Raw genomic sequence first — 26,892 nt, 5'->3', positions numbered from 1 at the left:
CAGTGTCCCTAAGTTTGGAACCTCTCAGTTGAATGTCATCAGAGTGAACCTCTATTTTCTTGCTAGCATGGGAAGCAGTATCACTTAATGATCACACTAGGAGGAGAATATGGGACTCCTCCATCTTCAGACACAAGTTCACAGGTTCTCACTCAAGTACTTGCATTCATGCCACCAACATAGAAGACCTGAATTGTATTCCCTGCTCCCACTTTCATCCCTGGCTCAGCCTGGCCATTGCAGGCATTTGGGGAATGAACCAGGAAACAGGACCTCTGTCTGCTTCTCAAATAAACAAAGACATGAAAAATACACAGAAATTTTAAAAACAGGAGACAGACAAGAAGGGAGAGAAAGAGGAAGGGAAGAAGGCTGGCTCTAGGATCTTTATTGACATGATCTCAAATTCAACTAACCAGAAAGAAAAATGTGAGGTCCACTCCTCACCTGGAAGATGCTGAGCTCAGCGAGCCCATGAGAGGGCCTGATCACATCCTGCTCTACACCAGTAGGGCCTCAAGATGCTTGCTGAAATGCATGGGTCTCACACAATGCATATTTTTAATAACAATTGATATAATGAATTCCTGAAATGTGGACAGGCTAACTTTTTTAGCTCTCTAAAGTTCTCTTAGTATCTTCTAGTTAGAAAGAACATTAGATTTTAAAATATTTTTAAAAGAAAATGAGGGAGTATTATTATCTGCCCCCTACAGCTCATTGCTCCACCTCCCTTCTCTATTAGGCATATTAATTTTCTACTGAATAAGTATTTATACTAATCTGATATTCTAGTATGATATCTTTCAAAGCACACTGAATTTATAGTCACTTTACAGAAGGAACAAATTAATTATTACAATAATTCTCAAACCGGGGAGGAGGGGTCAGCAAACATTCTTGAATGTCTAAGAATTAACTCAGAATTTCTTAAATGCATTCTCATTTGGAAAATCACCTTATAACAAAGTATTATCAAGATTTAAGTACCATATTTGATTTCAGCATTGGAATCTCAGAGTTGTATTTCTGTACTCTTAGACACATAATAAACAAAAAAGTAAATTCATTTATAAATGCTATTATTATACAAATAAAAATCAGATGATTCTATGACTATATCATATAAATAATGAAAGCTTTCAACAGTTCATACTGGAAAATAGAAAAGTGCATTGCAGAGAAGGGAGGGACTGGCCAAACATAACTTAATATCTATAATCTTGTTACAAATGAAGATTTCATTACAGAAAAATACTTGTCAAATTATATAATTAAATTAATAGTGATAATTTGTCATCCATTTTGTTGTTTCAGTTCTTACTTATAAATTTATTGACTTCATACTTGCATAAGAACTATAAGCACAGAAGTTTGTATTTAATTGTAACACACAAAGAAAAATAAAACACTGAAGTCTACATAATAATTTTTCCTCTAAAGGAAATGAAAAATTGTCTAATTTCAAAAGTTTGCTTTATGCAAGGTTACTAGATGTTGAGCATTTACTTACTTACTTTACTAAATCCAAGCTTCCACGGATGTGTACCTAAAATACCTTCTATCTTAGCCAACACTTCGTCAGAACGTGAGCTTATGAGCTGTTTAAAATGACGAGGCAGGAGAACTGGAAGGAATTCCATTATTTTTGGAAACTGCAAAGCTGTCGTTACATATATAAAGTGATCTACAAAATATTAGAAAAGAACAAATTAAAACATACAAATGAGCACACAGACTGAATGATTATAAGATTTTCCCACTTAGGACAACCATTTCAAGAAATCCAAAGAGAAACAAATCTATTAGAACCAGCAAAAAAGCTGATCATGGGAGGGAACCCAAGATGGCAGTTTAGGAAATGACATACTGCACTAGGCTATGGATAAACAGTTAAAAAAAAAGTAGGAAGTTCACTCCCCGGAGAATTGGAGAGAAAACTGCACTAGAAATCCTACAAGAGGAAGATGAATGCCGTGGACCTCTGTGGAGGGTGTGGACATGCAACACAAACACAAGCACAACTGCAGGAGCTGAGCGCCAGAGCAGGCAGCAGCTTGGAGATGGAGGCAAGATCGGACTTCCGCGACCCATGGTGATGCAGCGGGAGGGAGAGTGTGGAGCACTGGGGGCTAGCAGTTGCTAGTGGTTGCCAGCAGATGCAGTGGATACAGAGGAGGCATGCTTATCTCACCCTAACTTCCCCACAACCGGGCCTGCTGCCCAGCCAAGAATGGACAGGAGCCATTTTGGGTTTGGGTGGGAGCTGTGGAAGACTTTGTGCATGCACACAGAAACTGGTTGAAACAGGACACCATATTTTCGGCAGTATTGGTGGCAATGGCAGGAAGAGGGAAACATTCAGCCAGTAGCTCTTGCCTATGTGTGTGATCCAGCAGAGGGAAAAATCTGCAGTCCCGACTGACTTGGAGCTTGGCTGCAAGGTGGCTAGGGAACCACTTAGGATGAAGAGGCACCCACAGCCTCCCAGGATCAAGACATCTAGGAGCAGCTGTCTAGGGAACATCTGTCTCTCTGTTGATGGAGAGGAGGGTAGGGCAGAGAGAAATCTCTGACCCCAGTGATGTGGGAGCCTCATGTGCTAAGACCATGGGGACTCAGTGGTTACATGAGAAGATGCAGGATATAGCTAGATCTCTGTGCAATCACCAGGTGTGGCTCCAACACTCAGAGCTCTTTGGTTGCCTAGAGCAAGTCACTGCAGGGGGAACACTGCACAGATCATTTGTGTGGTTCATATGGTGGCACAGAACACAGGGGAGGCTAACACCCAGGCACTAAGATCCACCATGCCCAACCTGGGTGCTACCCTGGATACTCGCCCCACCTTGGAGGACTGACCAGAGTTCCCCAGTCACACCCACTATGTACCGCTTGGTATTCACTGAAAGAGAAGACATTCTACTAAGCCACAGAGGGATAGCTCAAAGACAAAAGTCATCATCGGTGAAAAACAAAAATCAACTCCACAAATGCCTAAAAACAAATGCAAAAACTCAAGAACTAGGAATAAGGAAAACACCATGAAGCCACTAAATGAACACATTTCAATACTATAATGCAAAGATAAAGAGACGGAAGAAATGCTGGAAGCAGAATTCAAAAAATTAATCATGGGTCTAGTGAAAAGCAATCAGAAGCAAATTCACAAATGAAAGAAAACCATACATGGCATGAATGAAAATTTTCCCATGAAATTGAGATTTAAAGAGAAATCAAAATAAAATATTAGAAATGAAAAATAAATCAAATAAAAAATGCATTAGAAAACCTTAACAGCAGACTTGGCGAGGCAGAAGAAAGAATATCTGAACTAGAAGACAAATATTTGGAAATCTTACAGCCAGGCCAGGAAAAAAAAAAAAAAAAAGAATAGAAAACTGACTTTACACGCAGTGTTGGAAATTTATAGGATACTATCAAATGACCCAAGATACAGGTCTCAGAGTTCCTGAAAGTGTGGGAAGAGAGAACAGACTAGAACAACTATTTAGTGAAACAATTACAGAAAACTTCCCCAATTTGGAAAAAGAAAGGGATATTCAAGTAGAGTTTTTGGAAATCTTACAGTCAGACCAAAAAAAAAAAAAAAAAAGAAGAAGAAGAACAAAATAGAAAAAAACAGTGTTGTAAATCTATGGGATACTACCAAATGGCCCAACATATGGGCCTTAGGAATTCCTGCAGGAACGAAAAGAATGAAGGGAATAGGAAGCCTATTTAGTGAAATAATTACAGAAAACATCCCCAATTTGCAGAAAGAAAGGGATGTTCAAGTAGAAGAAGCACATAGAACTCCTAACAGATATGACCAGAAAAGATCTTCACCATGATACATTGTAGTCAGTAAAATATAAAGAAAAGATTCTAATATGTGCATGAGAGAAATGCCAGATTACTTTCAGAGGACCTCCAATTAGTCTCACAGCTGACTTCTCATTAGAAACCCTACAGAGGTCAGGAGGGAATGGCAAGATATAGTCCAAGTCTTAAAAGAAAAAAACTGTCAACCCAGAATACTGTACCCTGCAAAGATCTCATTTATGAATGAAGGTGAAACAAAGATCTTCCATAACAAACAGAAATAATTTGTCAACACTCATCCAGCCCCGCAGAAAATGCTTAAGGATGTGCTACACACAGAAAGACAGCCATCGTTACAAAAGAATGAGAAGGCAGAAAATCCACCAGTAGAAATACAAAAGAAATCCAATGTAAACAACAGGTATATTTATGGAAAAATGGCAGGGCCAAGTCATCAATAATCAAGTCACCTTGAATGTAAATGGTATTAATTCTCCAGTTAAAAGATACAGACTGCCTGAATGCGTTAAAAAAGAAAACCCATCTATTTGCTGCCTACAATAAGCACATCTCACTAACAAAGATGCACACAAAACTGACAGTGAAAGAATAGAAAAAGATAGTCCATGCTAACAGAAACCAAAAAAGAGCTGATGTAGCCATCATAACATCAGACAAAATAGACTAACATAACAACTGTTAAAAGAGACAGAGAAGGGCACTATGTAATGATTAAGGGATCAACCCAACAGGAAGATGTGACCATAATAAATGTACACGCACCTATACAGGGTACCTGGATACTTAAAAAAAATGTTAATAGGCAGACTCCAACACAATACTAATGGAGGACCTCAATACCCTACATTCAGCAATGGACAGAGCAACCAGACAGAAAAATCAGCAAGGAAACAACAGAGTTAATCAATACCATAGAGCAAACAGACCTCATGGATATCTACAGAACCTTTCTCCCTAGAGTGGCAGAATACACATTCTTCTCATCAGTGCATGGAACACTCTCTAGGATGGACCATATGCTAGACCACAAAACAAGTCTCAGCAATTAAAAAAAAAATCAAAATCATTACAAAATGTGTGTCTTCTCAGACCACAATGGAATAAAGTTAGAAATCAACAATTTAGCTGGTGCTGCGGCTCACTAGGCTAATCCTCTGCCTGCGGCACTGGCACCCCGAGTTCTAGTCCCAGTTGGGGTGCCGGATTCTGTCCCAGTTGCTCCTCTTCTAGTCCAGCTCTCTGCTGTGGCCCGGGAAGGCAGTGGAGGAAGGCCCAAATGCTTGGGCCCTGCACCCACATGGGAGACCAGGAGGAAGCACCTGGCTCCTGGATTTGGATCAGTGCAGTGTGCCGGCCATAGCACCCATTTGGGGAGTGAACCAATGGAAGGAAGACCTTTCTTTCTGTCTCTCTTTCACTGTCTAACTCTGCCTGTCCAAAAAAAAAAAAAAAAGAAATCAACAACTCAATCTCTAGAACATATGTAAACATGTGCAGACTGAACAACATGCTACTGAATGAGAAATCAAAAAATCTCTGGAAACAAATGAAGATAACAATACATTTTATCAAGACTTTGTGGATAAAGCAAGAAAGCAAGAGCAGTGTTAAGAGGGACATTTATCACAATTGGTGCCTACATGATGAAATTGGAAAGGTACCAAATAAGGATTTCAAGGACCTAGAATATCAACGACAAACCAAACCCAAAACTAGTAGGAAGAAACAATTAAAATTAGAGAAGAAATAAATGAAACAAACAAAAAAAATACAAAAAAATAAGTGAAATGAAAAGTTGTATTTTTGAACAAATAAACAAAATTCATACACCATCAGTGCAACTAACCAAAAAGAAGGAAAACACCCTAATCAATAAAATCAGAGATGAAAAAGGGAATGTTACAACAGAAATAAACAGAATCAGAAATTATTACAAAGAGCTGTATGCCAACAAACTAGGAAACCTATATTACTAGAAAGATACACTCTACCAAAATTAGGTCATGAAAATATAGAAAGTCTAAGCAGACCAATAATCAAGACAGAGACTGAATCAGTAATAAAGACACCCCCAATAAAGAAAACCCCAGGACCAGATGGTTTCACTGCTGAATTCTATCAGACATTTAAAAAAGAACTAATTCCAATTCTTCCCAAGCTGCTCAAAACAATTGAAAAGGAAAGACTCTTCCCAAACTCCTTCTACTAAGCCTGCATCACCTTAATACCCAAACCTAGAAAAGATGAAACAGAGAAAGGGAATCATAGACCAATATCCCTGATGAACACAGATGCAAAAATCCTCCATAAAATATTAGCTAATTGAATCCAACAACACATCAGAAAGATCATCCACCCTCACCAAATGGAATTTATCCCTGGAATGCAGGGACGGTTCTGTTAGGAAGAGAGTTGCAGATAGGTGCCTCCTCACAAGGGGCACCAAAAATGTTAGAAAAAGAGGTGCAGAATAGAGAAGAGACAATGTAAGAATTTACAGCCAGAATAAATTTATTCAGAGAAAATAAGTTCATAGAGGTGGGTGACCAATGGCCAGTGTGCACACTGATGGAACACGTGGCAGATGGCCCCGATCCCAGGGGCCTTTTTATATTTTAGGAGGGCTCAAGATGGGTGTGGGAGTAGGTGGAGGTGAATTCCTGGAACTGGTCTTTCAGGTGGCTGTGTTGGGCCTTGGAAACCTGGGAAAGAATGTGCGGGTGGGGTATGAAGACAATAGGGTATGAGACTCAACTGAGATCCAAGGACAAGGAATAAATTCCATTGTTCATCTATCTTTGGGGCAATGAGCAAGAATGACTGAGGCTTATGTCTTTGTTCCATCAATGCTGACTCTGCGTACAGATAAGGAGAAGGGGTGCCAATTTCTCTCTGGCTACTCCCTGCTGATGTGGGAATGAGTATGTTAGCTCAGAGGGGGTGGTCTATAATAGGTTTTAGACCTCTATGGCCTTCTGGGCTTAAAAGATATTGGGGAACAGCAATAGTTTTTGAAGGGTCTTTTAGAGAGATGCGAATAGGGGTATAGTGGGTGGCGATTACCGTGTGGGAGGTATCCCACACTACAGGATTAACCAAGGGAAGGGAGGAAGGCTGGGTGGATAGGTGGAGAGAGGAAAGTCCATCATATGAAGTATAAAGGTTTATGTTTTATCCCTGGTGGAAATGGAGATAGATGCCCCCGAGCAGTGGAGAAGGTCCCTGCCTAAGAGGGGGGTGGGGCAGTTAGGAAGGACAAGAAAGAAATGCAGGAGAGTAACATCTCCAAAGGAGCCATGTAAAGGAGGGGTCTTATCAGGCATTTTGATTAGGCTGTTCATGCCAACAACAGGGACTGAGGAAGGAAGGAGTGGACTGCAATATTCATTTAAAACAGATAAACTAGCCCCAGTGTCCACCAAGAAAGAAACTCGCTTGCCAAACACTGTCCAAATCACCCTCGTGTCCCTGGACTCATCTGCAACACAGGCTACAGCACCTGGGCTTCCTTATTCTGTTAGATTTAACAGAGACGAGATGTCCAGTGCTGGAGGGGTTTGAGCAGAAGGCTGTTCCATAAAGAAGGGTCTCCCAACCTGGGGGCAGCCCATCTTCCAGTGACCCCACTGTCTGCACTTGGGATACAAGGCAGGGGGAGGCCTCAGGTTAGGGCAGCTCCTGGCCCAATGTCCAGTACTGTCACACTTAATACAGCTCCTAGGGGGGCTAGAGCCTTGAATTAAGGTGGGCTTTGAGTTGGAGCAGGCCTTGGACTAGTGCCCAGCATTGCCACAGCCCATGAGGGGTGGGACTTGGCTTGTGATTAGGGTTTTGGTGGATTACCAAGGCAAGCATCTGAGACTTTAGTTTTCTATCTATTTCCTTCTGAATCATTAATTCCTCATCTTCATTGTTAAAAACATGAAAAGCTGCATCTATGAGGTCTTTCTGGAGGGTTTGTGGACCATCTAGTAATTTTTGGAGTTTGTGATGGATATCTGGAGTTCACTGGGACATAAAATGGGAATCTAAAAATAGCTGTCCTTCTAGGGAATTGAGGCCAATTGCCCAGAAGTGTTAATATATTTTGTCATTGCCTCTGTAAGGTGGGAAATAAGCAGAGCAGGGTTTTCACTGGGTTCCTGAGAAACCTCTTGGATCTTCTCATAATTAACCTGTTTGTGGCTATTCTTATCTAGAGCCACCAGCAGGCATGAGATCATGTGGTCTTGGACCTAAAGTCCGGGGTCCCCAGGTTGGTAAACCCAATCTGGGTTAGGATTGGCTCTGGGGACGGCTCGAGCTGGGTGTCTGCCTGGGGCCTGGTGCTGCATCTCATCTGCATGCTGCTCAGCAGCACACCAGATATGTTCCAATTCCTATGGAGTTAGGGTAGAGGACAGAACTATACAGATCATTCCAAGTTAAGCTATAGGACTGAGTCAGGTAGAGTGATCCCTTACGATATTTGGAGGGATTCTCTGAGAATGAGCCTAGACATTGCTCAATCTGGCTAAGGTCTGATAGAGAGAAGGGCAGAGACCCTAACCAGATCTTCCACCCCAGCCACCTCTCTCCAGGAAAGGAAGGGTTTGGGTTGCAGGGTTTGATATTGCATGTGGGGAGGAGATAGGGTCGGGGAAGAGGCGAGGAGGGAGGGGGTAGGGTAGTGGGAGGAGACAGGGTGGGAGGGTTAGGGTGGTGGGAGGAGGCAGGGTGGGATCTGAGGGAGGATTAGGGTCAGAGAGGAGTCTGGAAGTTGAGGCTCCAGAACTCCTTGGAATGGGGGATAGGACAGGGGATCACTGGCAGGATCAGGGTTACAGAACTGATGAGATGAGGGAGGGAATGGGGAAGGGAATGGTGATGGGGCAGAAGGCATATAGTGGGTTTTTTCCTACTTGGGGAAAACTAGGTGAAGAGAATGTGGGGAAGAAGAGGGCAGAATGGTGGTAACTGACCCTGCTGCCACTGATGGGGTGGAAGAGGAGGAGGGGGGAGAAAGAGATAAGGGTGAGTGAGCAACTAGACTAGGCCTGTACCCGAGATACCGGTTTCTCAGGTGAAGGGAGGGAGGGTTGGGGAGGTAGAAAGTTTGAGAGAAGGATCCAAGCCTTCTTCCTCTATGAGAACTTGGAGTGAGGAAAACTGACCCTGACTGAGGAAGAAAGCTTGAACATAAGAGACCTCTGACCATTTGCCATTTCTCTGTGAAAAAATATTAAGGTCGCAGAGAATTTGGAGATCAAAAGTGCTGAATTCTTGTCATTTTGAGCCATTGTCTAATTCATATTGAGGCCAAATTTGTACAGAGCTTAATTAATTGCTTCCATTTTTTCTCTCTCTTTAGGCCTAGTTTGCGCAAGCTTTTTAAGAGGCAAGCCAGGGGCCAGTGCCGTGGCTCAGTTGGTTAATCCTCCACCTGTAGGGCTGACATCCCATATGGGCGCCAGTTCTAGTCCCGGCTGCTCCTCTTCCAGTCCAGCTCTCTGCTGTGGCCCGGGAGTGCAGTGGAGGATGGCCCAAGTCCTTGGGCCACTGCACCCATGTGGGAGACCAGGAGGAAGCATCTGGCTCCTGGCTTTAGATCAGCAGAGTTCCAGCCGTAGCACCCAATTGGGGGGGGGTGAACCAACGGAAGGAAGACCTTTCTGTCTCTCTCTCTCACTGTAACTCTGTCAATAAAAAAAAATAATAATTAAAAAAAATTAAAAAAAAAAAGAGGCAGCAAAGGGGAGTTTGGATGAAATGCAAGAAACTGGAACTCGTGGATTAGGCAAAATATGGCCTGAAGGGGGTCCTTTTCACATGGCATTCCCTGGGAATTCTCACTGAGAATGAAAGTTCTGAGTCCTCCTAAGAGGAGAGAGGTTGAACTGCCAAGCTTAGATTAATGTCCCGGTTCTAAACAAGGGAAACCAACCAAACACCCCAGGCGCTACAAAGGGGGGATGAACTGGCCTTATCAAATGTCCCAGGCCCTCAAAGGGGGGATGAATCCATCATGAGCATTGCTCTAGCACACCTGAGGTGACAGAGACCTCTCTTACCAATCCGATGAGTTGAGAACGAGATATGATGTTGTGTGCAGCAATGAGATCTAGCAAAGGGCCCTGGCCAAAAGTTGGATTCTTCACTCCCTTCCTCATGCAGTGCACCAAAAATGTTAGGAAAAGAGGCACAGAATAGAGAGGAGGCAGAATGCGAATTAACAGACACACTGAATTTAATCAGAGAAAGTAAATTCATAGAAGTGGGTGACCAACTGCTGTTGTGCACATTGATGGAACACATGCAGAAGGACCCAATCCTATGGGCTGGGCCTTTTTATATTTTAGGAAGGCTTCAGAGATTGGGGGGGGGGGGTAGGGGGCAGCAGGGGGAGGTGAATTCCTGGGACCAGTCTTTCAGGTGGCTGTGTTAGACCTTGGAAACCTGGGAAAGAATGCAGGAGTAGGGGGAATTCCAAGATGGTGGAGTAGGGAGGGAGCTTACTGCTGTAGTCTAGGAGAAGATAGTTTAAAAAAAGGAGAGAGACTGCAATCTCAGGGAAGAGTTAGGGAGAAAATGGCAGAGGGACATGGTGTACCTACGAGGAGGGCGTGGACACCCACAACTCAGGACTCCAGCAGCCAATACCCTAAGTACTGGTGTTGGAAAGTGAGGTGAGACCAGACCGCAGCCGCCCAAGCCACTGATGATAAAGCTGCAGGAATGGCCTAGAGGGAACCTGGCTTGGAGCCCCGTGAGGGATATTGTAAATGCCAAAGTAGAGGGGAAAAAAAAAGATGGAACGGACATGTTTCTTTTTCTCCAATCACTTTACAATGGCGTTCTGTAACAAGTCAATACAGCGTGCACTATTTTGGACATGTGTAACAATTGTGCCAGCTTATGTCCATGCCCAGCCACCAGCCACTCTGGTATGGAGAACTAATAGGAGCTAGGTGTTCGTGACAGTGAAAAAAAAACAGACTGCGTGGGAGTACTCACAATGTGGCTGAGACTTTGGGTACTCACTGTGGGAGACTCCACATGCTCAAAGCTTGCTGGTTACCTGGTGAGGGACACAACTGGGGAATCTGAGCTTACACTGAGGACTGCACAGATTCTTTGTGTGGTCCTTAGGGCAGAGCGGATGAATATTATACACACTGGGGCTAGCGCTCAGGCACTGGTCTACTTTGAGGAGAGCTCAGCTGAGCAGAATAAACTTCCCTTCTGATTAAAAAAATTTACCACGATAGATAAACTTGGGTGTTATCACCTTAGACACACCATTCACCCTGGAGAACTGAACAGAGCTCCTTGGCCACACCCACTACAAGTCTCAAGATATTCACTGAATGCAGACACACCACTTATCCACAGAGGCAGAGTACAAAGATAAAAGCCACCACAGAGAGAAAAAAAAAAAAAAGAAGAAGAAATAGACAAGTGTCTCAACATATAGAGAATACTAAATGTACCAACTCAAGAAACAGAATAAAGAAGACAACATGATGCCCCTCAAAGAATACAACCCTTCAATACTAGATTGTGAAGATGATGAGATTAAAGAAATGCAAGAAATGGAATTCAAAAAATTGATCATAAGACTACAGAGAAGTAATCAGAAGCAAATGCAAGGCTGGCACGGCTCACTAGGCCAATCCTCCGCCTGCGGCACCAGTACCCCGGGTTCTAGTCCCGGTTGAGGCGCCGGTTCTGTCCCAGTTGCTCTTCCTCCAGTCCAGCTCTCTGCTGTGGCCCTGGAAGGCAGTGGAGGGTGGCCCAAGTGCTTGGGCCCTGCACCTGCATGGGAGACCAGGAGAAGCACCTGGCTCCTGGCTTCAGATCGGCACAGCGCGTCAGCCATAGCAGCCATTGGGGGTGAACCAACGGCAAAGGAAGACCTTTCTCTCTGTCTCTAACTCTGCCTACAAAAAAAAAAAAAAAGGAGCAGCAAATGCATGAACTACTAAAATCTGTACAGGACATGAAAGAAAATTTCTCCCTTGAAATTGAGATCTTAAAGAGAAATCAAAATGAAATGAAGAATATAATAGAATAAAAAATGCAGTGGAAAGCTCTAACAGAACCGGTGAAGCAGAAGAATCTGCATCTTAGAAGACCAAGCACAGAAAATAATATAGTCAAACCAAAAACAAGAGGAAATTAGAAAACTAAAAAACACTGTTGGGAATCTAGAGGACACTATCAAAAGGCCCAACATACGGGTTCTAAGAGTTCCTGAAGGCAAGGAAAGAAACAAAGGATTAAAAGGCCTTTTTAGTGAAATAAGAACAGAAAACTTCCCTAATTTGGAGAAAGAAAGAAAGTACAGGAAGCACACAGAACTCCTATTTAGACATGAACACAGAAGATCTTCACCACAACACATTGTAATCAAACTGAAAAAGATGCATGGACTGAAAATGAAAGAATGCAAACAATATTCCATGGCAACAGAAACCAAAAAAGAGCCGGTGTAGTCATCCTAATATCAGAAAAAATACACTTTAACACAAAAACTGTTAAAAGAGACAAAGAAGGGCACTATTTAATGATTAAGGCATCAATTCAACAGGAAGATATAACTACTATAAATGTATATGCAGCTAATTACAGGGCACCTAGCTATTTAAAAGAAATATTGAGGGACCTAAAAGGAGACAAATTCCAAAACAATAGTAATGGGGGACTTCAATATCCCACTTTTAGCAATGAACAGATCAACCAGACAGAAAATCAGCAAGGAAACAGAAGAGTTAATTAACACTATAGACCAAATGGACCTAACAGATATCTACAGAACTTTCCATCGTACAGCTACAGAATACACATTCTTACCACAAGTGCATTGAGCTTTTTCTAGAACTGACCACATACAAATTGGGAAGGAGGAAGTCAAACTATCCCTATTTGCAGATGACATTATTTTATATATAGGAGATGCAAAAGACCACTAAGACCTATTGCAAATCATAGAAGAATTTGGTAAAGTAGCAGGATATAAAGTCAATATATAAAACAAAACAGCCTTTGTATACACAGACCATGCCAAGGCTGAGATTGAGCTTCTAAGGTAAATCCCATTCATAATGGCTACCAAAAAAAAAAAAAATCAAATATCTCAGAATAAATTTAACCAAGGAGGTCAAAGATCTCTACAATAATAATTACAAAATATTAAAGATAATTACAAAATATTAAAGAAGGAAATAGAAGATACCAAAAAAATGGAAAAATCTTCCATGTTCATGGATTGAAAGAATCAATATCATCAAAATGTCCATTCTTTTTTTAAAGCAACCTACAGATTTAATGCGATAACCAATCAAAATACCAAAGACATTCTGAGATATAGGAAAAAACAATGCTGAAATTCATATGGAGACACAGGAGACTTCAAATAGCTACAGCAATATTATACAACAAAAACAAACCCGGAGGCATCAAAATACCAGGCTTCAAGACATGCTACAAGGCAGTTATAATCAAAACAGCCTGTTACTGGTACAAAAACAGATGAATAGACCAATGGAACAGAATAGAAACACAAGAAATCAATCCAAATATCTACACCAAACTTATATTTGACCAAGGAGCTAAAACTAAACCCTGGAGCAAGTATAGTCTCTTCTACAATGGTGCTGGGAAAACTGGATTTCCACATGCAGAAGTATGAAGCAAGACCCCTACCTTACACCTTACACAAAAACCCACTCAACATGAATTGAAGATCTAAATCTATGACCAAACACAATCAAATTATTAGAAAACATGGGGGAAACCCTGTAAGACACTGACACAGGCAAAGAGATCTTAGAAAAGACCTCAGAGGAACAGGCAGTCAAAGCCAAAATTAACAAATAGGTTACATCAAATTGAGAATTTTTTGTACAGCAAAAGAAACACTCAGGAAAGTAAAGAGGCAACCAACAGAATGGGAGAAATTATTGCATACTATACAACTGATAAAGGATTAATAACCATAATATAGAGATCAAGAAACTCTACAACAACAAAACAAACAACCCAGTTAAGAGATGAACAAAGGACATAGACATTTTTCAAAAGAGGAAATCCAGATGGCCAACAGACACATGAAAATATGTTCAGGATCACTAGTTGTCAGAAAAAAGCAAATCACCTCACTGCAGTTAGAATGGCTTTCATACTGAAATCAACTAACAACAGATGCTGCAGAGGATGTGGGGAAAAAGGCACCCTAATCCACTGTTGGTGGGAATATAACTGGTAATGCCACTATGGAAGACAGTATGGAAATACCTCAAAAATCTGAATATAGACCTACCATATGACCCAGCAATCCCACTCCTGGGAATTTACCCAAGAGAAATGAAATCAGTAAATAAAAGAGTTATCTACACCTCCATGTTTATTGCAGCTCAATTTACACTAGCCAAGACATGGATTCAAACTAAATACTGTCAACCCTAGAATGGATGAAGAAATTATGGGATATGTACACTAAGGAATACTACACAGTGGTTAAAAAAATGAAATTCAGGCCGGCGCCACGGCTCACTTGGCTAATCCTCCACCTGAGGTGCCAGCACCCGGGGTTCTAGTCCTGGTTGGGGCGCCGGATTCTGTCCCGGTTGCTCCTCTTCCAGTCCAGCTCTCTGCTGTGGCCCGGGAAGTCAGTGGAGGATGGCCCAAATGCTTGGGCCCTGCACTTGCATGGGAGACCAGGAGGAAGTACCTGGCTCCTGGCTTCCGATCAGCATAATGCGCCGGCCATAGCAGCCACTTGTGGGGTGAACCAACAGAAAAAGGAAGACCTTTCTGTCTCTCTCCCTCTGTCTAACTCTGTCAAAAAAAATGAAATTCGATCATTTGCAACAAAATGGGTGAATCTGGAAAACATTATACTTAGTGAAATGAGTAAGTCCTAAAGGGACAAATACCATATGTTCTCTCTGATCTATGATAACTAATAGAACACCTAAAGAAAATCTGTAGAAGTGAAATTGACACTTTGAGAAGGGATGAGTTGAGCTGCCCTTGTCTTGACTGCTGAGGAAGTTTCATTTTTTTATGCTATTTGTTGAACACTTAAAATAGTTAATTTTGTGTATAAAGTCAATTTAGGATGAATATCAGTAAAAAATAAGAGTGGGAATAAGAGAGGGAGGAATTAGAAGGGTGGGAGTATGGGTGGGAGGGCTGGCATGGTTGGAAGAATCACCATATTCCTAAAGTTGTAATTATGAAGTATAGGAAGTTTGCAACTGTAAAGCTGTAAAGTTCTGCATACATTCCTACAGACTTACTTCTAAGGGTACAGTTTAAAAACTTGCCATGGGATCCCTAATTCCCTTAGGCTGGGTGGTAAAAATACTATTTTAAGTGTTAAAGTGATCATATGGATAGGAATGAATGTCTCATAATAATAATAAATAGAATTAAAAAGGAGTGAATGCTCCAACAAAGGAAGCAGTCCACACAGCAGACTCATAGAATGACAATCACTTTAAATAGCACTTTGACCTCAGGATCAGCCCTTAAGGCATTCTGGTCTGGCTGGAAAGCCCACAGGGGCATTTCATGCATGGAAAGCCAAGACACTGTGGCAAAAAATGTCCTACATTAAGGCCCTAGGTGGGTGAGACCCCAGTGGAAAGAAGTGGTCATCAAAGGAGATACTTTTCCCTGAAAGGAAGAGAGAACTTCCACTTTGCTTATGGCGCTATCTAAATCCTGATGGAGTTTTTGGATTCAAAAGGCTCCGCAGCCTAGGCAGCTCATGTCAAGAGCCTCGGGTGGTCACTGACATCATACATAAGAGTGTTAATTGTTAAATTAACAACAGGAGTCACTACACTAATTCCCCATGCAGGACCACTGTCCTCAGTGAGTTGTAAAATGACAGTTAATTGTAAAACAACCTTTCAGGTTTTTTTTTGGGGGGGGGGGGATATGCGAATTGTTGAAATCTTTACTTAGTATAAAGTTGTCTTCTGTGTACAAAGTTAATTGACAATGAATCTTAATGGAGAATGGGGCTGGGAAGGGGAGAAGGAGGAGGAGGAGTGGTGGGTGCGTGGGTGGGAGGGTGGGTACAGTGAGAAGAATAACTAATTGTAAAGTTATACTTACAAAATTTGTATTCCTTAAAAAATAAAAAAAATTAAACTAAATAATATTAAAAGAATGTGGGAATTAGGTATGAAGGCAAGAAATAAATTCCAACGTTTATCTTTTGGGCAATGTTCAAGAATGGCTGTATGTCTTTGTTCCACCAGGTTCAACATTTGCAAATCAATCAATGTGATACACCACATTAACAAACTGAAGAACAAAAATCATATGAATACCTCAATAGATGCAGAGAAAGCATTTGATAAAATACAACATCCTTTCATGATGAAAACCTTAAGGATAATGAGTATAGAAGGAACATTCTTGTACACAACCGAGGCAATATAAGACAAATCCACAGCAAGCATCCTATTGAATGGGCAAAAGCTGGCAGCATTGCCCCCAAGATCCAGAACCAGACAAGGATGCCTACTCTCACCACTGCTATTTAATACAGTCCTGGAAGTTTTATCTAGAGCCATTAGGCAAGAAAAAAACCAAAGGGGTACAAATTAGAAAAGAGGAACTCAAACTATCCTTACTGAAAATGACATGATCCTATCCGGCACCGCGGCTCAATAGGCTAATCCTCCACCTTGCGGCGCCAGCACACCAGGTTCTAGTCCCGGTCGGGACACCAGATTCTGTCCTGGTTGCCCCTCTTCCAGGCCAGCTCTCTGCTGTGGCCCGGGAAGGCAGTGGAGGATGGCCCAAGTGCTTGGGCCCTGCACCTCATGGGAGACCAGGATAAGTACCTGGCTCCCGCCATCGGATCAGCGCGGTGCGCCGGCCACAGCGGCCATTGGAGGGTGAACCAACGGCAAAGGAAGACCTTTTTCTCTGTCTCTCTCTCTCTCTCACTGTCCACTCTGCCTGTCAAAAAATAAAAAAAAAATTAAAAAAAAAAAAAGAACATGGGGAAAACTCTATAAGACGTTGGCATAGGCAAAGACTTCTTGGAAAAGACCCCAGAAACACAGGCAATCAAAGCCAAAATCAACAAATGGGATTACATCAACCTGAGCTTTTGTACTGCAAAAAAACCTCATCAAAACAAAGAGGCAACCAACAGAATGGGAGAAAATATTTGCAAACTGCACAACTGATAAATGGTTAATATTCAAAACAAACAAAGAGCTCAAAAAAATTCAACAACAAAACAAAAAAATCCAGTAAAGAAATGGGCTAACGATTTAAACAGGCATTTCCCAAGAAAGGATATTCAAATGGCCAATAAGCACTTGCGAAAATGCCAGGGTTCACTAGCCATCAGGGAAATGCAAATCAAAACCACAACAAGATTCCACATCACTCCAGTTAGAATGGCTAGCATACAGAATTCAACAAACAAGAAATGCTGGCAAGGAAGTAGGAGAAAAGGTACCCTAATACACTGCTGGTGGGAATGTAAACTGGTACAACCACTGTGGAAGACAGGATGAAGATATCTCAGAAACCTTAATACAGACCTGCCATATGATCCAGTCATCCCACTCCTGGGAATTTACCCAAACTAAAAGAGGTAAGTACATGAAAGAGATATACTCCCATGTTTATTGCAGCTCAATTCACAATAGCAAAGATATGCAATTAACCCAGATGTCCATTAACCAGTGACTGGATAAAGAAATTATGGTATATCTACACTACGTAGTACTACTCAGCTAACAACAACAACAAAAAAATCCTATCTTTTGCAACAAGATAGTCACAACTGGAAACCATTATACTTAGTGAAATAAACCAGCCTCACAAAGACAAACATCATATGTTTTCCATGATCCAATGCAATTAATACCTGAAACGTCATGTATTTGAGCAAAATAGTCATTTGCAGAATGGATGATTGTTTATAGCCCTTCTGTCTTCCACTGAGGAACAATCTTTTGTTTTGTTTTATTTTCTTTCTCTTCATACTATTTGCTGAACTCCTCTACTTAGAGTAATGCTAACTATAAGATCACTAAGTAAACTGATAAAAGCTCATCACAGGGCCAGTGCCATGGCTCACTTGGTTAATCCTCCGCCTGCGGCACCAGCATCCCATATGGGCACTGGTTCTAGTCCCGGTTGCTCCTCTTCCAGTCTAGCTCTCTACTGTGGCCCGGGAGGGCAGTGGAAGATGGCCCAAGTCCTTGGGCCCTGTACCCTCATGGGAAGAAGCACCTGGCTCCTGGCTTCAGATTGACACAGGCCATAGCGGCCACTTGGGGAGTGAACCAATGGAAGAACTTTGTCTCTCTCTGTGTCTATAACTCTGTCAATTAAAAAAAAAAAAAAAAAAGCCCATCATAAAAATTAAGAATGGAATCAAAGGGGTGGAGGGTTGGAAGGTGGGTGGGTGGGTGGGAGGGAGGGGAAGCCCTTCTTTGTTCCTAAATCTATATATATGAAATACATGAAGCTTGAATAACTTAAATTTAAAAAATTAGAGAATAAATAAAATTGAAACCAAAAAATATACTAAAGGTCAGTGAAATAAAAAGCTGGTTTTTGGGCCGGCACCGCGGCTCACTAGGCTAATCCTCCGCCTTGCGGCGCCAGCACACCGGGTTCTAGTCCTGGTCGGGGCGCCGGATTCTGTCCCAGTTGCCCCTCTTCCAGGCCAGCTCTCTGCTGTGGCCAGGGAGTGCAGTGGAGGATGGCCCAAGTGCTTGGGCCCTGCACCCCATGGGAGACCAGGAGAAGCACTTGGCTCCTGGCTTCAGATCAGCACAGCGCGCCAGCCATAGCAGCCATTTGGAGGGTAAACCAACGGCAAAGGAAGATCTTTCTCTCTCTCTAACTCTGCCTGTCCAAAAAAAAAAAATGAAAAAATAAACAAAATTGATATACCATTGGCCCAACTAACCTCCCCCTAAAAAAGGGGAGAGAAGACTCAAATCAATAAAATCAAAGAAAATATATAATATATACCAGATAAACAAAAAGAAATCATCAGAAACTACTACAAAGAGCTGTATGCCAACAAATTGGGAAACCTAGAAGAAATGGATAGATTCCTGGACACATACAACCTACCAAAACTGAGTCAGTCATGAAGACACAGAAAACCTAAACAGACCAATAATGAAGATGGAAACTGAATCAGAAATAAAGACCACTCCAATAAAGAAAAGCTCAGGACCATAGAGCATCATTGCTGAATTATACCAGACACTTAAAGAACAAATTCCAATTCTTCTCAAGGTATTCAAAACAACTGAAAAGGAGGGAATCCTTCCAAATTCCTTCTATGAAGCCTGAATCATTCTAATCTCTAAGCCAGAAAAAGATACAACAGAGATAGAGAACTATAGACCACTTTCTCTGATGAATATAGATACAAAAATTCTAACAAAATATTTGCTAACTGAATCCAATAATCAGAAATATCATCCTACTGGACCAAGTGGGAATTGTCCCTGGTATGCAGGGACAACATTTGCAAATCAATATGATCCATCATATTAACAAACTGATGAAAGCATTTGGTTAAATATATCATCCTTCCATGATAAAAACCTTAAGCAAATTGGGCATAAAGGGAGCATTCCTCAACATAATCAATGCAATTTATGACAACCAATGGCCATCATCCTACTAAATGTGCAAAAGCTGGAAGCATTCCATCTAAGAGTTGGAATCTGACAAGGATGCCCACTCATCATTGCTATTTAAGATAGTCCTAGAAGTTTTAGCCAAAGTCACTAAGCAAGAAAAAAAAAAATCAAAGGAAAGGAGGAACTCAAACAATCCCTCTTAGCAGATGACATGATTATATACATGGGATCCAAAAGACTCCACTGAGAACTCTACGAACTCAAAAAAGAGTTTGTTAAAGTGGCAGGATATTAAAATCAACAAAGAAAAGTCAATAACCTTTGTATAAACAGACAATGCCATGGCTGAGAAAAAACACTTTTAAGGTCAATCCCATTCACAATAGCTACAGAAAGAATTAAATACCTTGGAATAAATTTAGCAAGGACATCAAAGATCTCTATGATGAAAATTACAAAACATTAAAGAAAGAAGGAAAAGAAGACATTAAAGATGGAAAATCTTCCATGTTCATGGATTGGAAGAATCAGTATCATCAAAATGTCCACACTATGGAAAGCAATTTACAGATTTAATACAATACCCATCAAAATACCAATGACATTCTTCCCAGATCTAGAAAAATGTTAAACTTCATACAGAAACACAAGAGACCCGAAATAGCTAAAGCAATCTTATACAGCAAAAACAAAGCTTGACGCATCACAACACCTAAATTCAAGACATACTACAGGGCAGTTATAATCAAAGCAGCCTGGTACTAGCACAAAAACAGATAGGTAGACCAAAGGAAGGAATAGCAATTCCAGAAATCAATCCACACATCCACAACCAACTTATTTGTCACAAAGGAGCTAAATCAATCCCTGGAGCAAGGACAGTCTTCTCAATAAGTGTTGCAGGGATAAGAGGATCCACATGCAGAACTATGAAAGTAGACCCCTACCTTACACCAAAATTCACCTGATGGCCCAGGTGCTTGCATTCCTGCCAACCACATGGGAGACCTGGATTGAGTTCCAGGCTCCTAGCTTTGGCCTGGCCCTGTACCAGCTGTTGCACGTATTTGGGGAGTAAACTGACAGAAGAAAGATCCATGTCTGTCTCTTTGCCTTCAAAATCAACAAAAAATAGCAATTTTGTAAAAAAAATTCATACATGTACTGCCAGATATAATTAAGACATGAACTATTCTATACATTTAAATGACTAAATAACAAACCACACTGAAAATTTAAGAGAGTGGAAGGGAGGGAGAGGGGAGGAAGGGAATATCAGTATAATTTTAGAATTATATCCACGGGGCCGGTGCTGTGGCGCAACAGGTTAACACCCTGGCCTGAAGTGCCAGTATCCCATCTGGGCTCCGGTTCTAGTCCCGGCTGCTCCACTTCCGATCCAGCTCACTACTATGGCCTGGGATAGCACTAGAAGATGGCCCAGGTCCTTGGGCCCCTGCACCCGCATGGGATACCCAGAGAAAGCTCCTGGCTCCTGACTTTGGCTCGGTGCATCTCTGGCTGTTGCAGCTAGTTGGGGAGTGAACCATCAGATGAAGACCTCTCTCTCTCTCTCTCTCTCCCTGCCTCTCCTCTCTCTCTGTGTAATTCTGACTTTCAAATAAATAAATCTTTAAAAAAAATTATATCTGCAAACTATATTGAACCTGTTAAAACCTAATTAAAAATTATATATTAAAAAAAAAAAAGTTCAGAGGAAGAAAAGAGAAAAAAAGAAGTAAGTCCTATCACCGTTTTCTCATGATTTAGACCTTCCTTAGAGAGGAAGGTATTGAAAAAAGAAACCCATTTTGTATTTAAATCTTTCCAAAATAGACTATGAACATCCTTGCCTTTCTCTTCTGTGTTCTTTTTTAAGATTTATTCCTTTATTTGAACAGCAGAGCATCAGAGAGTGAGCTCTCCCACCCACTCGTTCACTCCCCTAAATGCCCACAACAGCCAGGAACTCCATCCAGGTCTCCCACATGATGGCAGTGTGCCCAGGTGCATTAGCAGGAAGTTGACTGGAAAGTGGGGCAGCCAGGACTCAAACTGGCACTTTGATAAGGGATCTTGGTGTTGGAAGTGGCAGCTTAATCCATGTGCCAAAACACCAGCCCCCTTCTCTGCCTTCCTAACCATAATATTTAACAGCTGAACTTCTTAATGACTCAAGGAAATACCTGTGAATATTAAAGTTAGAGAAACAGAATCACATTTCAGAGCTGGGAAGGAATCAAAGGACCTTACCCAATCTTTTTGTGTTACAGATAAGGAACCTAAAATTTCTGTGACATACTCCAAAAGTATCATATTTTCATCACACTGATTTTTTTAAAAATAAAATGCATGCCAAGATACAATAGCAGTAATAGTTTAAACATTCCAGCCACTAAGTATCTCAGTAATGTTCAAATGCAATGTCAAAGAACACACTTACCTGCATTTTCCACAGGAAGACTCATCTCACAACCTGGCAATGCCTCTTCTTGTTCATTCTGTACAGACTGTTTTTTATCTTTCCTTCCAGTTTCCCTTTGGAAAGTTCTTAGTTTTTCCCTAAGATTTTTGAAGTTTAGGTGTTCATAATTTGATTCTTCATTTACCCAGTTCAGAAACTTATCTATCTCATCCCTGGAGGCGTCACACTCTTTAAGAAAGAGGGAACAGATGTGTTTTTGATTTGGTGGTGACATGTCAGTCTGTAAAAAATAAGATGGGAATCCCTGAGCATGATAGTTCCTTGATTTAACAGGCTTCACCTGCACCTTCACTCGCCACCACGGGCCCGTAATCGGAAAGCGTCCAAACACTTTACATTTCTCTTGAGTGTTTTCATCAGGAATTACAACTAAAAAAATAAAAAAAGAAAAAAAGAAAGAAAGAAACAAGATAGTTTAAGAGATTTCAAAACATCTTCTTCAATGTTTTCTCAAACCCCTAATCACACTCACTTCTCTTAATCTCCCCCACAGCACCCTACGACAGTGTCTATTATACTTCATTCTGCCTGTGTTTATCTGTCGTCTTCTACCACACCATAAGCTCTCTGCAACAGGACAGCTTTTTCATTTGTCTTTAGAGTCCAAAAAGTAAGCCCAGTACACAGTAATTATCTGCTATTCCTCTACCAAAACCAGTTTTCTCTCAACCAATCTCTCTGCTACTCTGACCTCAACTAATACTTTCCTTCATGCAGGTTTTTAAAAATGCCTCGTATCTCCCAACATATGGCCTTTATACAATTTATTCCACCTGTCTTAAATGTTCTCCTCGTTTTCTACATTTTACTGTAGATCTCAGCTTAATTTTCCACTATTCAGGAGCTTCTCGTCACATACCTCTACACACTATTTACTCTTTCTTCTAAGCACCAAGTAACATTATAGCTACTTCTGATTATTTTTTAAAAATAGTTAGCACCGGCGCCGCGGCTCAATAGGCTAATCCTCCGCCTTGCGGCGCCGGCACACCGGGTTCTAGTCCCGGTTGCCCCTCTTCCAGGCCAGCTCTCTGCTGTGGCCAGGGAGTGCAGTGGAGGATGGCCCAAGTGCTTGGGCCCTGCACCCATGAGAGACCAGGAGAAGCACCTGGCTCCTAGCTTCGGATCAGTGCAGTGCGCCGGCCGCAGCGGCCATTGGAGGGTGAACCAACGGCAAAAGGAAGACCTTTCTCTCTCTCACTGTCCACTCTGCCTGTTAAAAAAAAAAATGTATCAACTATAAAAATAGTTAGCTCCCCTAAGTCACCCCACAAATACTTGAAAATACTCTGTATAAACCTACACAGTTCACCTACATGTAGCTAGTTGAATTAAAATTAAACAGAACTTAAAATTCAGCTCCTCAGTTGCACCAGCTTTATTTCAAGTTCTAAACAGCCACATATAGCTAATGGCTATTGCACTGGACAGAACAGAAATACAATATTACCATCATTACAAAAACATATCCTTGACAGCACCAGTCTGCATATTATTCATAAACATCACTCACAATGTATACATAACAAGTATAGTGTATGGCACAAGCAACTATACAAGGTCAACACGAACCACGAGGTTGTTAACACAAGGTTAACGAATCAACCAAGCATTGACATCGAAGAAAAGCGCTCAATTATGAATTTTTTTGATGGCCCCGTGTATGTAAAGGGCAAGTTTAGCACACAGCATGTGTAAAGTCATGGCTATCGTTAACATTTTATGCTAAGTAGAATGAAACGGCAAGGCCAGCCCCCAGGTAAGTCCGCTAACAGCGAGGAGGCGCCGGCTCAGGAACGGAAAGTCCTCCAAACCCATCTCTCTGGGGCAGGGTGCTTCCTCACCATGGAGGCGCCCAGGCAGGCTGCCAGCCTTCAGGCCCCCGCTGCAGAGCTCCTCGGCGTCCACAAACCCTGCGTCTTCATCTTCCTGCGCGTCCTCCTGTAGAAAGTCATCGTCTTCCTCCTCCAGGTCCTTGGACGGGAGCAGAGGTCCCTGCAGTTCCCGCAGGTGCTCATCAGATCTGGCCATACTCACCTGTGCGCTCTCAACCCAAACTCCGGAACACCCCATGGAGCATGCCCAGGACCAGCCAATCAGCCCCGCCACTGTAAGATCGACAGCTTCCGGGAAAGCCCAAGAGGCCGGCGCCGGGCGCGGAGAGGCGGGGAGACGCCGAAGCTCCGCCCCAAGTGTTTCCGGCAGGGCGGGGCCAGCGGTGGCGAGGGAAGCGGTAGGACAGAGCCGTGCGTGGGGGCGGTGAGTGGGACAGACGCTGGTCACTTACCAGCTCCTGGCGCTAAGAATCTGAAACTTGCGTCTGGCGAGCCACTGTGCGGCAGCTACAGAACCGCTGGCTCACGGGGTGCTCTATGAAGGTCATGTCTGCCGAATCTAAAGAACTCGTCCGCAGCTCCCGCAAAGCGAAAGCATGGCAGGTGCCCTTCGGGACCATCGGTCACCGCCGCAAACACAGAGCAGTGAATTTCCAGTCGGAAGGCTCCCATCCTGACTGCTCTGGGCCTCCGTTTTCTTAAGGAAAAAAGAGCCTCAGAAGAACTGCATTTATGTTGTCTAAGACACTCACTCAAGGTACAGATGTCTAGGTCCTATTTCAGACCCTGCCAAATCGGATCTAGGACTGGGACCCAGGCTATAGCCAGGAGATAGGGATTCAATCAGATCTCCGTCACTTGCTGCCTCACCAGATGCATTGCCAGGATCCCATGTGGAATGCAGGCATCCCAAGCGGTGGCTTTACCTGCTATGTCACACCTATCCAGGATTCTAACACAGGTGTCAGGTTGTCAGTTTTGATGCTCAGCCAGGGATGGAAATCACAGGGTTAGATGACATTCAAAGTCCTTGTGTTCCTTTCCTCTGTGAGGACACATTGGTCTCCGAGACACCTTTAAATTTTTTTTTTAATTTTATTTATTTCAAAGGCAGAGTGTACCATTCATAATAGCTACAGCGATTTAATATAATATCTTGGAATAAATTTAACCAGGGAAATCAAAGATATCTACAATGAAAATTATAAAACATTAGAGAAAGAAAAAAGACACACAAAAAAAAATGGAAGAATCTTCCATGTTCAAAGACTGGAAGAATTTATATCATCAAAATGCAATTTTGATGGATTCAATGGCAATTTATGGATTCAATGCAATACCAATCAAAATATCAATGACATTCTTCTCAGGTCTAGAAAAATTCAAATGGAAACACAAGAGACCCCCAAATAGGTAAAGCAAACTTAAACAGCAAAAACAAAGCCAGAGACCACAATACCAGACTTCAAGACATACTACAGGGCAGTTATAATCAAAACAGCCTGGTACTGGCACAAAAATAGACATGTAGACCAGTGGAACAGAATAGAAACTCCAGAAATTAATCCATGCATCTACAACCAATTGATGCTTGACAACGGAGCTAAAATCTACCCCTAGAGAAAGGACAGTCTCTTCAACAGTGGTGCTGGGAAAATTGGATGTCTGCATCCAGACGCATGAAACAAGACCCCTACCTTACACCTTATACAAAAGTCAACTGAAAATGGATCAAGGATCTAAACCTCCAACCTGGTACCATCAAATCACTATAGAAGAGCACTGGGGAACTCTGCAAGACACAGGCTTAGGGAAAGACTTCTTGGGAAGGACCCCAGAAGCACAATCAAAGCTAAAATAGACAAATGGGATTGCATCAAGCTGAGAAGCTTCTGCTCTGCAAAGGAAACAATCAGCAAAATGAAGAGGCAATTGACTTGTTGAATTCTTTATTTAGTGGAACATTAAGGTTGTGATTATAAAGTAAATTGAAAGTACATTATTATAAAAATTAAAAGAAAAGTAAGAAAGGAAGGGAGAGAGAGAGTGGGAAGTATTGTTACTTTCTTAAAACTTTGTATATGAGATACATAAAATCTGTAATTCACATACAGATTTAAAGTTAAGTAAATAACTTTATTTAAAACATACTTCTGAATTGGAGTGAGCATGTTGTTTATCGCTGTTTCTAGGATGATTAATGACTCATAAAATAAAAAATACAATAAAATATTTTCATTATTAAAAAATAAAAAATTTTAGTGGCCATATAAAAAGAAACAAGTGACATATTAATGACACATTTTATGTAATTCAACCTATCCAAAATATTATCACTTAAATATAGTAACTACTATGAAATTATTAATGAACTATTTTACATTCTTTTTTCATCATAAGTCTTTGAAATTTAGTGAGTACTTTGCCCTTACAGCAACCCTTAATCTGAGCTAGTCACATTCCAGTGAACAGTAGCCACAGTGCCTAGTGACAGCACAGTTGTAGACCCAATTTCCAATTTGACCAAAATGAAGGAACTTAGGAAACAACTGCATTATAACATAGTGAAACAGAAGCATCTGGAACAAAGTGAGAAAACCATTTGTGCAAGGAGCCAGATAGTAAATATTTTATGCTTTGCAAGACACATATGTTTTCCATTACCTACTCCTTCTCTTCCTCCTTCCTTCCTTTTCCTCTTCTTTTTTACAACACCTTAGAAAGACAAAAACTAATCTTAGTTCTACAAAAACAAGCCATAGTCTGTCTCTCTCTGATCTATAATATGGGACATTCTATGAAACAACTGACCTGGATTTCTCAAAAAGTAATGTTCTGGAGAATAAAAACCAGAAAGAACCAGAACCATTCCAGGATTGCCAGAGTCCAGTCACTGGAGTCAAGAGTATAAAGAATGGGGATGAGAAGAAGTGAGAAAGGAGTGAGCTAGAGCCAGAACATTGTTTGGTTCATCAGGCCATTGCAAGATCAGTGAGAAGCCACTGAAGGTTTTTTTTTTTTAAGGTTTTAAACAAAAGTTTAACCATTCAACCATGTTTGGCACAGGGGTAGGGCACCACTGGGGGTGCCGACA

The 26,892-nt window shown here is 41.6% G+C and overlaps 1 protein-coding gene across 14 annotated transcripts in view; it reads right to left on the bottom strand.

Annotated features, from left to right (window-relative positions):
* The window catches only part of HELB (DNA helicase B), a 67,240-nt gene extending 43,107 nt beyond the window's left edge, over positions 1-24,133 (bottom strand). For 4 of the 14 annotated variants that reach the window (XR_016216868.1, XR_016216867.1, XM_089308638.1 and 1 more), the window contains exons 1-3: positions 23,808-24,131; positions 21,922-22,332; positions 1,518-1,687 (exon numbers count right to left, since the gene is read on the bottom strand). Coding sequence is in view for 9 of the 14 variants with exons in the window: in XM_089308638.1 (XP_089164764.1) it covers positions 1,518-1,687; positions 21,922-22,332; positions 23,808-24,036 (810 nt within the window). In the remaining 5 variants the exon portion in view is untranslated. Of the gene's footprint in view, positions 1-1,513; positions 1,688-20,425; positions 20,592-21,921; positions 22,333-23,580 lie in introns of those variants that run through there. The other 10 variants (XM_089308632.1, XM_089308633.1, XR_007919494.3 and 7 more) reach the window with 10 other exon arrangements.
* Between the last annotated feature and the right edge of the window lie 2,759 nt (positions 24,134-26,892).

This window comes from Oryctolagus cuniculus, chromosome 11 (assembly GCF_051225735.1).
Source record: "Oryctolagus cuniculus isolate XC-2025 breed Fujian yellow rabbit chromosome 11, ASM5122573v1, whole genome shotgun sequence".
Classification (NCBI taxonomy): domain Eukaryota; kingdom Metazoa; phylum Chordata; class Mammalia; order Lagomorpha; family Leporidae; genus Oryctolagus; species Oryctolagus cuniculus.
Note: the sequence above shows the minus strand (reverse complement) of the source record. Positions and strands in the feature narration are given on the sequence as shown.